This window comes from Malaclemys terrapin, chromosome 1 (assembly GCF_027887155.1).
Source record: "Malaclemys terrapin pileata isolate rMalTer1 chromosome 1, rMalTer1.hap1, whole genome shotgun sequence".
Lineage (NCBI taxonomy): Eukaryota > Metazoa > Chordata > Testudines > Emydidae > Malaclemys > Malaclemys terrapin.
The window spans coordinates 219,571,207-219,584,704 of NC_071505.1; the positions used below are offsets into that span (position 1 = coordinate 219,571,207).

At 41.3% G+C, this 13,498-nt stretch overlaps 1 protein-coding gene across 3 annotated transcripts in view; it reads right to left on the reverse strand.

The window, feature by feature from the left end:
• Positions 1-3,852: 3,852 nt before the first annotated feature.
• Positions 3,853-13,498, reverse strand: part of FRMPD4 (FERM and PDZ domain containing 4) — a 453,075-nt gene continuing 443,429 nt past the window's right edge. For 2 of the 3 annotated variants that reach the window (XM_054007791.1, XM_054007784.1), the window contains exons 14-17: positions 10,414-10,552; positions 8,706-9,767; positions 7,126-8,388; positions 3,853-5,747 (exon numbers count right to left, since the gene is read on the reverse strand). In XM_054007791.1, coding sequence (XP_053863766.1) covers positions 4,411-5,747; positions 7,126-8,388; positions 8,706-9,767; positions 10,414-10,552 — 3,801 coding nt within the window. In that variant the 3' untranslated portion in view covers positions 3,853-4,410. Of the gene's footprint in view, positions 5,753-7,125; positions 8,389-8,705; positions 9,768-10,413; positions 10,553-13,498 lie in introns of all 3 variants that reach the window. The other variant, XM_054007798.1, reaches the window with a different exon arrangement.

The following is a 13,498-nucleotide window of genomic DNA, read 5'->3' on the forward strand; positions in this document are numbered from 1 at the left end:
ATGGAGGTGATGTGTGGCATATCACCTTCACATTGGTGCACATAACAGAATTCATGTGATGGGAGTGGGGCCAAGGGGTTTGGAGTGTGGGAGGGGGCTCAGGGCTGGGGCAGAGGGTTGAGGTGCAGAAGAGGGGGCAGGCTCTCGCTGGGGGTGTGGCCTCTGGGGTGGGGCTGGGGATGAGGGGTTCTGGGTTTGGAAGGGGGCTCAGGGTTGGGGTTTGGGGGAATGAGGGCTCTGGGGTGGGGTTGAAGGGTTCGGGGTGCAGGAGGGGGCTCAGAGCTGGGTCAGAGGATTGGGTGCAGGGAGTGAGGACTCCGGCTAGAGGTGAAGGCTCTGGGGTGGGGCCGTGGATGATGGGTTCGGGGAGTGGGAGGGGGCTCAGGGCTGGGGCAGAGGGATGGGGTGTGGGTTCAGGGATGGGGCCTGGGATGAGGGGCTTGGGCTGAAGGCTGCCCAGGGGCTGCGGTGGGGAGAGAGGACTCCCCCCAGCCCTCTCTCGCTGCAGCAGCTCGGGGCTGGGGGAGAGGCACCTCTTCCTGGCTGCGGCAGCTCCAGTGGGGCTGGGCTGGGCTGAGGGAGGGGCTCCTCTTCCCCGGCCGCAGCAAGTCCAGGGCAGGTCCATGTTTGGGCTGGCAGGGAGAGGCGTCTCTCCCCGCTGCAGCAGCAGCTCTGCGCTGGGGCGAGGTGCTGGTGGAGGGGCACCTCTCCCTGCCGCAGCCCTGAGCCCCTGGGTGGGGCTTAATAGGCAGCTGCGTGGCCGCACCGCTTAGAGGGAACTTAGCCGGTGACCTATCCATGACTTGCAGCACTGAGTCCCAAGGTTTAATCAGAGGTGTAGTACGTGTGCTTGGGGGGGTGCTGCAGGTGCTTGAGGGGTGCGCGGGTGCCAGGGCCGGCTCTAGGATTTTTGCCGCCCCAAGCAGAAACAATTTTGCCTGCCCCCCCAACCCCCCGTTTTTTTCTTACCTCACCCCCGGCCCCACCTCAGCTCCGCCCCTTCCCCAAATCCCCAGCCCTGCCTCCTTCCCCCAGGCTCTCAAGCCTAAGAGGGAGGGAGGGAGGGGGAGAAGCGGGGCGCGCGCCGCGACCACTCGGAGTTTCCCCCTCCCTCCCAGGTTTGAGAGCCTGGGAGGGAGGGGGAGCAGCAGCGCGCAAATCAGCTGTTTCGCGCGCTGTGGGATCTCCCCCTCTCTCCCAGGTTTGAGAGCCTGGGAGGGAGGGCGAGCAGCGGCGGGCGAGCGGCAACAGCGGAGGTGAGCTAGGGCGGCCGGGGCACATTTTTAGGGGCGGCATTCTGGCGCCGGCCATGCTGCCCCTAAAAATGTGCTGCCCCAAGCACCAGCTTGTTTTGCTGGTGCCTAGAGCCGGCCCTGGCGGGTGCTCAGGGGAGCCTAGGGGGTGCTGCAGGGGCACAGGTGCTCTGGGAGGGGGTGCGGCCCAGAGGAGTGCCACAAGTGCTCTGGAGGTGTGCGGCCCGGGGGCTGCCAGGGGTGCTCTGGGGATGTGTGTCCAGAGGGGGGCCATGGGTGCGTGGGGAGCCCCGCAGGTACTCAGGTGGAGCGGTCCAGGGGGTACTGGGAGTGTTTGGGGGGGCAGTCCAGGAGGCACTACGGGTGCTCGGGTGGGAGCAGCCTGGGACCCCCATTGGTGCTGGGAGGTGAGGTTTGGCAGGGCTGGCAGGCTCCCTACCTGGCTTCTCGGAAGTGGTGACAAGTCCCTCCCTAAGCTCCTAGGGAAGTGCCACCATGTTAATTATTAAAGCAGCTCACTCTGATTATTTCAAAGAGAAGAGCTGCTGTCCCATTATTAGTTCCTGTAGACTGCTATTTCCACTGTGTAGAAGTAGCAGATTAAATCAGGAACTATAGGATCATCATTAAATGGCTCTGATGGGTTTTTCAATTGCCAAGGGCTTCCAAACCCTATTATCACAGTCAGAGGATCTCAAAGTTTTGTTTAGAGAACACTTGGAGGAAAACAGAATTGTCCATTAAAAAATATGGTAACTGTCTCTTTCCCTGCCTCCATTCAGCCAAGTCAAAGAAGTGCACAAAATATTTTTCAGGGATTTCAAAGCTGTCACAGTGGCTTATTATTTAACTTTCTTTTGTCCAAAAATCAGCACTTGTCACTTGCTGAGCTTCATATGGGAATTTATAAACTATGGATAATATCATTGCTTCATTCTTAGCAGAAAACTCTTTGGGGTAGAGTCCATCATTTTGTTCTGTGTTTGTACCTTGCACAATGGGGATCTGGTTGATGACTGGGGTTACTACCTGCTATGACAGTACAAAGAGTAATAATAATTAATAATATTGGTAATGAAAATTAAACCGGCATGGCCAAATTCATGTTTGGTGTAACTCCATTAACTCGAATAATCTGATTTCAATAGAGCTACAACTGAGATGAATTTAAGACAAAATGTTCAAATGTGCCTAAGTGACTTAGGAACCTAAGTGCCATTTTTTTCAAAAGTGATGTAGGCACTTAGAAGCGAAAACTGCATTGTAAGTCAATTGGGATTCAGCTCCTAAGCATTTAAGTAGCTTTTGAGAATGGGACATAGGCATATCTGAAAATGTTACCCTTAACTCCAGACTTGATACAGGTGTCTAAGCAGTGGAAGAATGTGTCTCAAGAAAAATAATTCACTTAATCTTTTCAGTGCAATATGCTTAGACATCACTGCCGAGGGAGATGAAGAAGATCTATCTTGACAATTTTACTGCTGCTCACAGTGAAATAGCAGCTGTAAAATTGAATGGCAGCAGTGAAGCTTACCACAGTCTTTTTCATTTCACTTTGTTGCTGTTTGACAAAGCTATAAACTGAAGCAGAGTCTCTGGAGTTGTCTGTGTGCAGACGCACGAAGACAACACTGCTTGCTTGTCTTCACACTCGGTAGGTTATTCATTGCAATCACACTCTTTATTTTTTTAGCAAATGGTTCAATTCTGGTGTCTTAGGCCCCCTCACTCAACAAAGAAAGCCTCAATTTTGCTACAGCTGAGTAGGCAAATGCAGTTTTCAAATCAAGACCTTTATGGTTGTTGTTATTACATCAGCCTCTACATGCGAGATTATGAAAAACATGGGCCATAATACCTACACCAGGTACAACCCAGTAAGTTAGGGTGGATATTTTCAAAAGAGCTTAGGGATTTAATGCTTTCACTAGGGCTGGGTTGCCTAAAGCTCATAGGCACTTTAAAAAAAATCTCCCCTTTAAAGCCTAAGAGTCGCTGAAACTCTGATTTCTTTTACCTTGCCTGTGTTGCAACTTTAATGCTACTGTATATTTTACAGAAAAGTTCTGATTAGAGAAGCTGTCACAAAATGCCCTTTCTATCACCAGTAAAAGAACCTGGATTCTTTGCTAAAAATGTTTCAGAGGTTTTTTTTGTTTGTTTTTTGGTATTTTCTTCCAAAAGATTAATTTTATTTTGAAGGTGTTTACATTTAAACATCCAGAATCATCTGATACGAATTGTAAAATACGTTAATAAAATAGACATGATTCATTTATTTATGTTAAAATTGTACAAGAATAGTAACTTCCTAATGGTTTTCCTTTGGTTTCTGTTCACCAATGAAAGGATTTTAGACCGGGCCATTAGGTTCTTCGATCTTCAATGAAACCAATGCATTTCTCGCAGTTCTTTCATCATAAAAAAAATAACCCCATTTCACCTTCAATGTCCTCCACCCTTCTTCCCTACCTTCCACACAGTTATCATTTGGTCCCAAAATGCAGCATTCTACCATATATATCAGATACTATCATTTTCTCTATTTGCAATATGGAAACATTTCCTAGAAAAGAAGCATCAGGTAACCAGGCAATATGAACAAAAGAGTTATTTATTATATATATATTCTCTAGTAAGTCATAATAGTCTCTTGGATTTTAAATGTCTTTTTGCTATTTCCAATACTTAAAAATTATAATTTTAAAACATTAAATACTGTGTTATATACATTATGATTCAATTTCTTATTTCTAAATGTGGATGTAATGTTCTCCAAATGGAAATTCGGAGGGAACAGGAAACAATTCCTCTGACATCACAGGCTTTAAAAGCTCACATCATACACCTGTAGATTTGACTATATGAAAAATAGCCAAATGTCAATATGCTCTTGTGGGATTCTTTGATTTTTTGTTTTTGTTTTTTTGTCATTTTATTTAAAATATAAACAGAAGGATAGATCTGGCCAGTACTTTGTCAATGTTCGGTAGCAGAACTGTTTTTTTTTTTTATCTCATACTTATTTTTTATAAAATAACAAAATATACAGATAGAGGGAGCTGAGTTTGTTACATTAGTTCATACACATACAGTAAACAAAAGGTTTTATGTATGGCTTCGCAAAGGTAGATTATGAAGTGATGTTTGTATTTTATTTGTTTAAAAGCATTTTAAGAGAACTTGTTAGTGTGCTTACAATAGCGGCCATGGTAGTCGAATGTCGAGCCAAGAGTTTAATGCTAGGATCATCGGAGGTCTTGTCTGACACTGTTTCTGCAGCTTTCAGAAGACAAATGTAGTTTATTACGACCTCATCTATTTTAGCTATAATTTCCTGCTGCTGTGTTTCAGAGTTCATGACTTTCACTAAACGCATGCAGGCTTCTGTTAAGCAACAGAGCACTTGAAAGCTGGAAGTCATAGCTAGAAGCATTTCCTCGGGGCTTTTATCAGCCATGGCCATTTTCCTGCAGGCACTTCCCAACTGTCTTGATTCTATAGATAACAGTTGTTTAAACTGAGAAAGTTTAAGGTCATATGTTCCCGGATGTAAATCTTCCCTCCTCCCCACACTTGCTCGGACCAGAGAGAGCAGCTCATTGGCATCTTTTTGTGCTGCAAGAAATCCATCAGGCATTGCATAAGTTTTCTCTTTCATCACATTTATTCTTGTGATTTGTGCATCAAAGGCCATGTCACTGAGATTCATATCAGTTTGGACACCTTGGTCTTCAGCATTGCTCTTGTCATGTGTACTATTTAGTATCTGTTTAGGGGACTCAACAACTTTCTTCTCATTTTCAATGGAAAAAGACTGGCTGGCTGGTTCTGGTAACGAACACGGTATCTGTGGTTCATAGAGGCATGAGAGGTGGTTGTTGTCTCCATCATCTTCATCATCCTCATTGTCATTTCCTCTGCTTAGGAAACAATAGCTAAATGGGCCACGGCATCTCCAGTTGCTGGCATCTGACTTTCGTAAGGGCAACATTCTGTACTGTTTGGAGTCCTTCTGCATGGAGCTGGTGACTGAAGACCTTTTATTGTCTTTGACGTCAGTGCTATCATTCATAGAACTTTGAGAATAGCTTTTGGATAACTTTTTGCCCAGAGGGAGTTCCACCCTTTTTTCGGACTTGGAATCATCTCTTGCAGCAATGTCTAGACATTTCAGACTGAGTGTAGCCTTTTTCTTCTCAAGAAGCATCTCAATGCCTGTGGATCCTGCAGTGACGCTGCTGCTGCGTCTCAATACTTTCCTGCTGTGTGGCATTCTGAGGCTTCCTCCCATCATGTCATATGGCCATAAACTAACTGCTGCCCCACATCCCTGTTTTACTTTAGGAATGTCACAAGAGTCTTGATTTTGACTTGGCACCTTTGATTCTGAGTGAATGTTGGATGATAGCATGATGGAGTCAGTTAGAGGCTGTTTAGGAAAAGCTGAAGGCATGCCCCCTCGTCTTCCCTTTCCAGGCTCTGTGAAAGCTACACTAGGGGTAGTAGAAGAACAGAGAGAATAATTAAGCATCACACTGATAACATTCATAGAATGAATTTCCAAATATCTTTTATGGACTTTTTTTAAAAAAATGACCTGTCCTAACAGTATTTTTCCAGGACCCCCATTTCAGCTAGTACCATGCATGAATAGTAATGTGTCTTTCAGCAAATAGTCATATGTCTTTGTGTTTCTCTAAACATGAAATTAAAAAAAAATCTATCAACATATTCTCATTTATGAATAACTGACTACTCCCTCTATTACCACACTGTGACTTATAATGTGAGGCAGCAGAAAATTGTTCCATAGAACTTTCATGAACATCACTCCTCTGCTAACTGGAATGGAAGTTTCCCATTTAGTATTTAAAGGGATATTGACAGGTTAAAAATCCCTTATGTTACTAAAATGGAAAGAATTTTGAAAATTCCATTTATTTTTATTCTGTTTCGCAATACACTTTTTTAGGCAGTGAAAAGAAACTGTTCCACTTTTGCTTCTCGTCAGTTTCATTTTTTGGTTCTCATAAACTTACACAATGCTGCTGTGTTTCAGTTGCAACCAGTAAAGGGGAAATGTTTAGACCCCAACCAAATATTGTTTTCAATTAAATTAAAAACAAACAACCCCCCCAAACCAAGATTTTATAAAATCTCTTAACATTGGATCTTAAATTATGTGATTAAGATACTGCACCTAAGCTATCCTTACAGGAAACTTATGCAATTGGTTTTTAAATTAAAAGGATGCATAGTTAATCCCATTTCTTTCTCTTCTTTACAGTTAGTGCTCTAAGCCTTTCCTGGCCTATCAATAACAACACACTTTTCATATTGTTATCTGGAGATTATTCTGTGCAACTATTTTAGCAAAAGTCACTTATTTTAGCCACATAGCAGGCAAATAGTATATAATATATGATAATTAAATCACAGATTCCCCCGCTATCCCAAATTTACATACATTGTTAAAGCTCATATGGCTCAAATATATCTAGCTCTACAGAAGTATCCAGAAAAACAGAAGAAACAACATTTTAGAAATTCTGATGTAGCATTCAAGCAATGTTCTTTCCAATAGACAGCCTTGTCAGGGAGATTGGGAAACATTTTTAAAAAGCTAATGCTAATAGAAATGTTTTCCTGAGTGTCAACGTTGTAATTGGGGTTATTTTAGCAAAAGCCACACAGCAGAACCAGAAAGCGAGAATGAATAGAAACAGTTTAGACGTAATTTCACTGTCCACTCTAGGTTGACAATATGCATTCAGATAAGAGATGATGTAATCTTCACACTTGGTTTTTACATATACACCCTATTAAATATGTGTCTTTAAAAACACATGCTTTGAAATTGCTGTACCTGTAGTTTCTTTAATCTTGGGGATCCGATGACATCCATCTCTCAAAGTGCCAAACAGTGGTTCGGCATTAACTGCTGAATGAATGGCAGGCATTGTCATTCTATGACACACAGCTTCTGACTGCTGATGTAGTTCCTTGTATGTTGTTCCATGATTTGGAAGAATGGCAACTCTTTCATCTGCTGGAATATAGCCAATGCCCTTCACAGATGAATCCGAGATAATGTGCTTAACATCAGAGGTACAAAGAGGAGATTCGATTGGGGTAGCACATGGGCTACTGCCTGTGCTGCATCCTGCATCCACTGAAGAACACTGGGAGCTTTGCAGAGAAAAATGGCCTTCACTTTGCAACGATGACATGCGCTTGGTCAAGTGATATTCACAAAGTCTACTCACACTCTGCTCAGTTTCCGGTAGCTTTGAAGAATGTTCATCTGCATCTTCTGAGTCATTTAGGTCTTTGGCTGAAGACACATTAGTCATATCAGACAAAAAGTTTTCACCTGGGCCAAGTGCTGAAGTATCACCCTCATTAACTTCAGGATTCACTTCATTCTTAGAGCCAGTATCTGTTTTACCAAGACCAGAAACTCTTGGAAATGTCTTCCCATTCACTGTTTCTGAGCTTGGTTTATCTGCTGCTTCATCATCGGCAGCAACATACCATCTTTGGCGAAAAGCAGTTCTCTCCACGTTAAAAGTGCTTATGCGTTGACCATCTCTTGAAGAAAGAGTACCACATATAGCATTTAGGTCTTCATCAGTCTCTGCTTTTTTAGTTCCCTGATGCTTTTTCACAGTAGCATTACCATCACAGGCTGCTTTCACTTCACCATCAGTCATCTTATTTTTCCTTTTACTAGTGCAAGAGTATACCAAAGACCCCATGTGCAATTTGCTAAAATAGTCAGTGACAGATTTTGTTTCCATGGTCTCTGGTTCCATTTCCATATTGTCTGAATGAAGAATCTGCTTCGAAGGCACAACTTTTGACTGCAGCTCAGCAGCTTGACGACCAGCTATGGACTGTGAGGATTTTGCAAGTGGTCCTCCAGCCTGATTCTTAGCAATGGGGAACTCTGTTTGCTCTTCCACAAGGGGTTGGTAACCTTCACTAGTGGTCAAAAACATACGTGTGGAATTTTCTGACTGTCTCTGTGCTGCGGTTAGTTCAGAACTTTCAGTCATTTCAGAAGAGTTTGTTTCATTGCCAGAATCTGAAGATGACTCAGGGCTATATGCTCGCAAGATTGCTACACCTGCATGCCACAAAAAATAAGAGCCAATTAATGAAAGCATCGGAGGCACTTGAATAAACGGATAAGAAAATGGGGTGTGTTAAATATAAAAATAAAGGGATTTTTATGGTTTATTTTAAAGCATACTCCAATTTTATTGCATAATCCCCAAGAAAGGTAATTTAGCAACATTATGGTAGTTCCACCACGTGATATGGAATGTGAGGTGTGTACATGATGGTAAAAACATATAGAATGGAATGTTTCCAAGGCTAAATGGCGCAAATGGATGAAGTGGAATGATGTTCAATGAATAAATGTAACTATGGTGAAAGAACCTGAATTGTCATTCGTCTGCTGTTCCTCTGAAGCAGCCAAAGCCTCTAGTGCTTGAAGAGTGGAGACTACAGCATCATCTAGCCCCTTGTCACACTTCCCCTCAGTATTAGTAGGGACAGCATCAATGAGTGATACTGGAATGTCATCATTTCCTAGATTACTAGCTTGCTCCTTGTCTTCTATATACTGTGTTGTTTGGTGCTGAGAGTCTTCCTCGTCTGAACTGTCCCGGAAGCCAGGTGGAGGAGCAGCAATGGCCATGTTTAAAGAATGTAATAAGAAGTCATCTTCATTATCATCACCTTCCGGAGGGGGGAGTGATGTCAAATCAATAATATCATCACTTGAACCAGAAAGACTGAGAATGGTAGGCCTACTGATTTCTCCTACCATAATGTCCTCCTCACAGCTAACTTCATCTTCATCTTCAACATCATCTGTGTTTTCCGCATAACAAATGTCATGCAACAAGGGCTCTTCTATCCCTTCTGCAGCTCCAAATATTTTGCCATCATTTATGCTTGCATAAACAGAATTTGTAGCAAACTGAATGCTTTCAACATCTGGAGACAATTCTAGACCTTTAATATCATTGGTACTACTAATATAAATAGCTCTCTGTTTGTCCAATACTTCTGGACTTTCATCCAGAAGTCTTTCATAGCCAAGGGTTTGGGGACTGATACCATCCAAGCTGTGATCTCCAAATATAAAGGATACTTTTGCTCCCCTTGGAGAGTCCTGTGCTTTCTTGGTAGATTCCAGTCCTGAGAGTGACAGTAATGACTGCTGGTTTAAACTTCTGTTTTCTCCTGCCTCCATGGAGTCATCTTGTTTGGTCAGCCCCTGATCGAGTCCACCTGAATTATAGGTATTTTCTATGTACAGATGCCTGTGGTCTTTTTGACACATGGGGCTTTCAGAAACTTCTGCAGTCTTCTGTTTTGGGTCTACAAATGTTCTTTGGGCCTCTTGAGCCCCTTCAGCCATGAATGTAGTAGTTTTTGGTACACAGTTCCACTCAGAAGCATGGAGGTTATACTTCCCTCTATTTTCATTTCCTACAGTTTGGCAAAATAAAAGCAACAGTCATTTAACAAATGAACTGTTTCATCAAATTTTATAATATTGACTTGTTAATTCTGAATAAGCAATGTTTTAAATATAGAACAGCTGCATAAACTTGTCCCTTTTACAGTCAAACCATTTTCAAACTCTCCTCTACTTCAAGCCATGGAGCTCTTGGTTTAAGAATTAAGATTAACTGGATGTTTTTATGCTGTGAGGGCAGAGAACTAAACTAAAACTAGGTGAAATGATAACCCAGGACTGGTTGATATGATAATCTAAAAAAAACCCAGCACCTCACATTTCTGCATGAAGACTCTGGTTGTATAAAATGTTATAACCCTGTATGCAAACAGATGATCAATTATTTGTTTCACTGTGGCACGAGGAGGAATACATTAAACATTTTATGTTACCATTAATACGAACAACGGCTGAACCTTAAAATACTATAAAGCCGAATTTATATATTACAACTCTAGGCCCCAAACTAGCAATCAGATCTGAATGGGCATACCCCTGTACCTGCACACACACTACTACTGATATCAATGGAATTTTGTCCGCGTGGGTCCAATCACAGGATCAAGGCCTTGTTTTGTAAATGTGACTTCTGTTAATGCATTATGCAATAAATACCTGTTTCTCGGTTTCCTGCATTTTTCTTGTTGGCCATGTTAAATATTGAGCGCCTTGAATCAACCAGTAGTCTATAGTATCCAGCTGTTAAACAGGCAAGGTTCATTGCATCTGATGATTCCATTAGCAAAGTAATAGGCTATGAAGGAAACAACCAAGTCTTCGTTACGGCTATTCATTCTTAATACATTTACTTGCTGAAACATGGCTTATTAAAATTAGTATATTTATAAAATGTAAATTATAGGAATTATTTCAGAAATGCTACATTGGAAAATCAAAAAATAAATTAGTTTTCCTCAACTCTGAAAGGTCTGATTGAAAACAATATTTAGGGTACAAAATGTTCGGAGAGATGAGAGCTGAAGCAAGGAAAATGTCTAACTGGACATTTTAAATTCACTTGATGCTTAACTAATATTTGTATTGCTGTCTATATAATTATTATTAATAAAAGCTTCAATTCTCAAATGAGTTCTAAGATGCTTAACATCTAGAACTTATTAAAAAGTTAATGTTGTTCATAAAATTTTAGAACTAAATCTTTCACCTTTCTCACTGGTGTACCCTGTGGTTCGTCTACATGACAAGTAACTGCCTGGCAAGGCAGGGTGTGGATCTACAGCCCAGCGCCTTGCTGCACTGTAATGGCCCATGTGATCATTGCTACAGCTCACTGAAAGTCCTGGAATGCCACACTATAGCAGTATCTACATTTATGGGAAGATTTTATTGGACCCTCCTGCAAACTAATAGACAATTGGTCCTGAAGGAGGCTGTGTACTTGCCCTCTTGATCAAAACAAAGTTCTCTGATCATAGCTGTCTAAGACAAAGCACAAAATAGGGTATATGTTGTTTTTTTTAAAAAATCCATAGCATAGAATCTTAAGCCAATACACATGGTGTTGACATAATTCCATGACACCCTTATTCACATAGTACTTCACATGTGCAGTTTCAGACGTGATGAGAAAATCCAGGCAATTATTATTATGATTATTTATCATTTTGCTTCTGGGCAATTTGAGATTTTGTTCAGAAATACAGGAGCCTTGGTATAAGGACACATGCTTGCCTCAAAGCAGTCAACCTTGGGCATAAAATTAATACAAATTATTACCCAAAGATGAGTGAGTCAATTCTTGTTATGTTAGTGTTAAGACGGAGCAGGTGTGCATGTATATAGAGAGGTGTTTGAAATGCTTTCTTGATGCTGAATTTTATGAGATGATCAATAAAAGTAGATGATTTCCAGAGAGATTTTAAATGCCAAGAGTATTACTGTGACCTGCTGTTCACCCTTTTCGTAACCTAGAAGCAACTAAACTTTTATGGATGACTTTTGGGAAGTAACATGGTAGAGAGAATACTAAAAAGGAAAATTAATGGTAAAAGAAAGACTCAAGCTGTTTACACTTTTATAGAACTTTTCAACCAAAGATCTTAAAGTGCTTTACAAGCATTAACTAATTACGCTTCACAATAACCCTGAGAGATATTGTCATTCCCTTTTACTGATTGGGGAATGAACACTTAGGCCACATTCACTAGTGCCGCTACAGGCAGATGTAAATTACCCCTTCCTTACTCAGGTAGGCCCACTCCCTCCTCTTGCATCCCATGGAGGAATTCATCACAAGTGGAAGGCAAATGCTGTTAGTGATGCCCTCATTCTGGATTTCTGTCAAGGGTTTGAGCAGCTTTATTATGTACTTAAAGTATTTCCCAGTTGCTATGGTCATGCCTAGTTTCCGGCCAACATCAGTAGGCCTACCCACTGTGGTGAAACTTCTGTTTCACGTTATTTTTCAGTTATTGATAATCATATGCAAAATGTCCATATCCTTATTCATGTGCCATCATAACACTACTTTTGGTAGGTTTTTCCTTTTGACAGGAAGCAGAATAGGTATTTTGATCCTTTTGCTAATTAGTCCATATAAATCTTGCGCGACTTATTTTCCTTGTCATTCTTGATACTCGCCATTTATATTTCTCTTCCCTCACTGAACTGCCAGGTCACTACAGATTACTTCTCTGCTTTATGGTCTGTGTTGCTTAGCTATTAGTATTAGGGCTATCAAGCGATAAAAAAAATTAATCGCGATTAATCGTGCTATTAATTGCACTGTTAATAATCGAATACCATTTATTTAAATATTTTGGATGTTTTCTACATTTTCAAATATATTGATTTCAATTAAAACACAGAATACAAAGTGTAGAATACTCACTTTATATTTATTTTTGATTACAAGTATTTGCACTGTTAAAAAACAAAAGAAAATATTTTTCAATTCATCTAATACAAGTACTGCAGTGCAATCTCTTTATCATGGAAATTGAACTTACAAATGTAGACTTATGTACAAAAAACCTGCATTCAAAAATAAAACAATGTAAAATTTTAGAGCCTGCAAATCCACTCAGTCCTACTTCTTGTTCAACTAATCGCTCAGACAGACAAGTTGTTTATATTTGCAGGAGATAATGCTGCCCTCTTCTTGTTTACAATGTCACCTGAAAGTGAGAACAGGCGTTCGCATGGCACAGGCGTAGCCAGCTAACGATGTGCTAAAGATTCACATGTCCCTTCATGCTTCAGCCACCATTGGAGGGGACATGCATCCATGCTGATGACAGGTTCTGCTCAATAACAATCCAAAGCAGTGAGGACCGACACATGTTCATTTTCATTATCTGAGTCAGATGCCACCAGCAGAAGGTTGATTTTCTTTTTTGGCGGTTTGGGTTCTGTAGTTTCCGCATCAGAGTGTTCCTCTTTTAAGACTTCTCAAGCATGCGCCACACCTCATCCCTCTCAGATTTTGGAAGGCACTTCAGATTCTTAAACCTTGGGTTGAATGCTGTAGCTATCTTTAGAAATCTCACATTGGTACCTTCTTTGCGTTTTGTCAAATCTGCAGTGAAAGTGTTCTTAAGATGAACAACATGCGCTGGGTCATCATCCGAGACTGCTATAATATGAAATATATGGCAGAATGTGGGTGAAACAGAGCAAGGGACATACAATTCTCCCCCAAGGAGTTCAGTCACAAATTTAATTAACACATTTTTTTTAA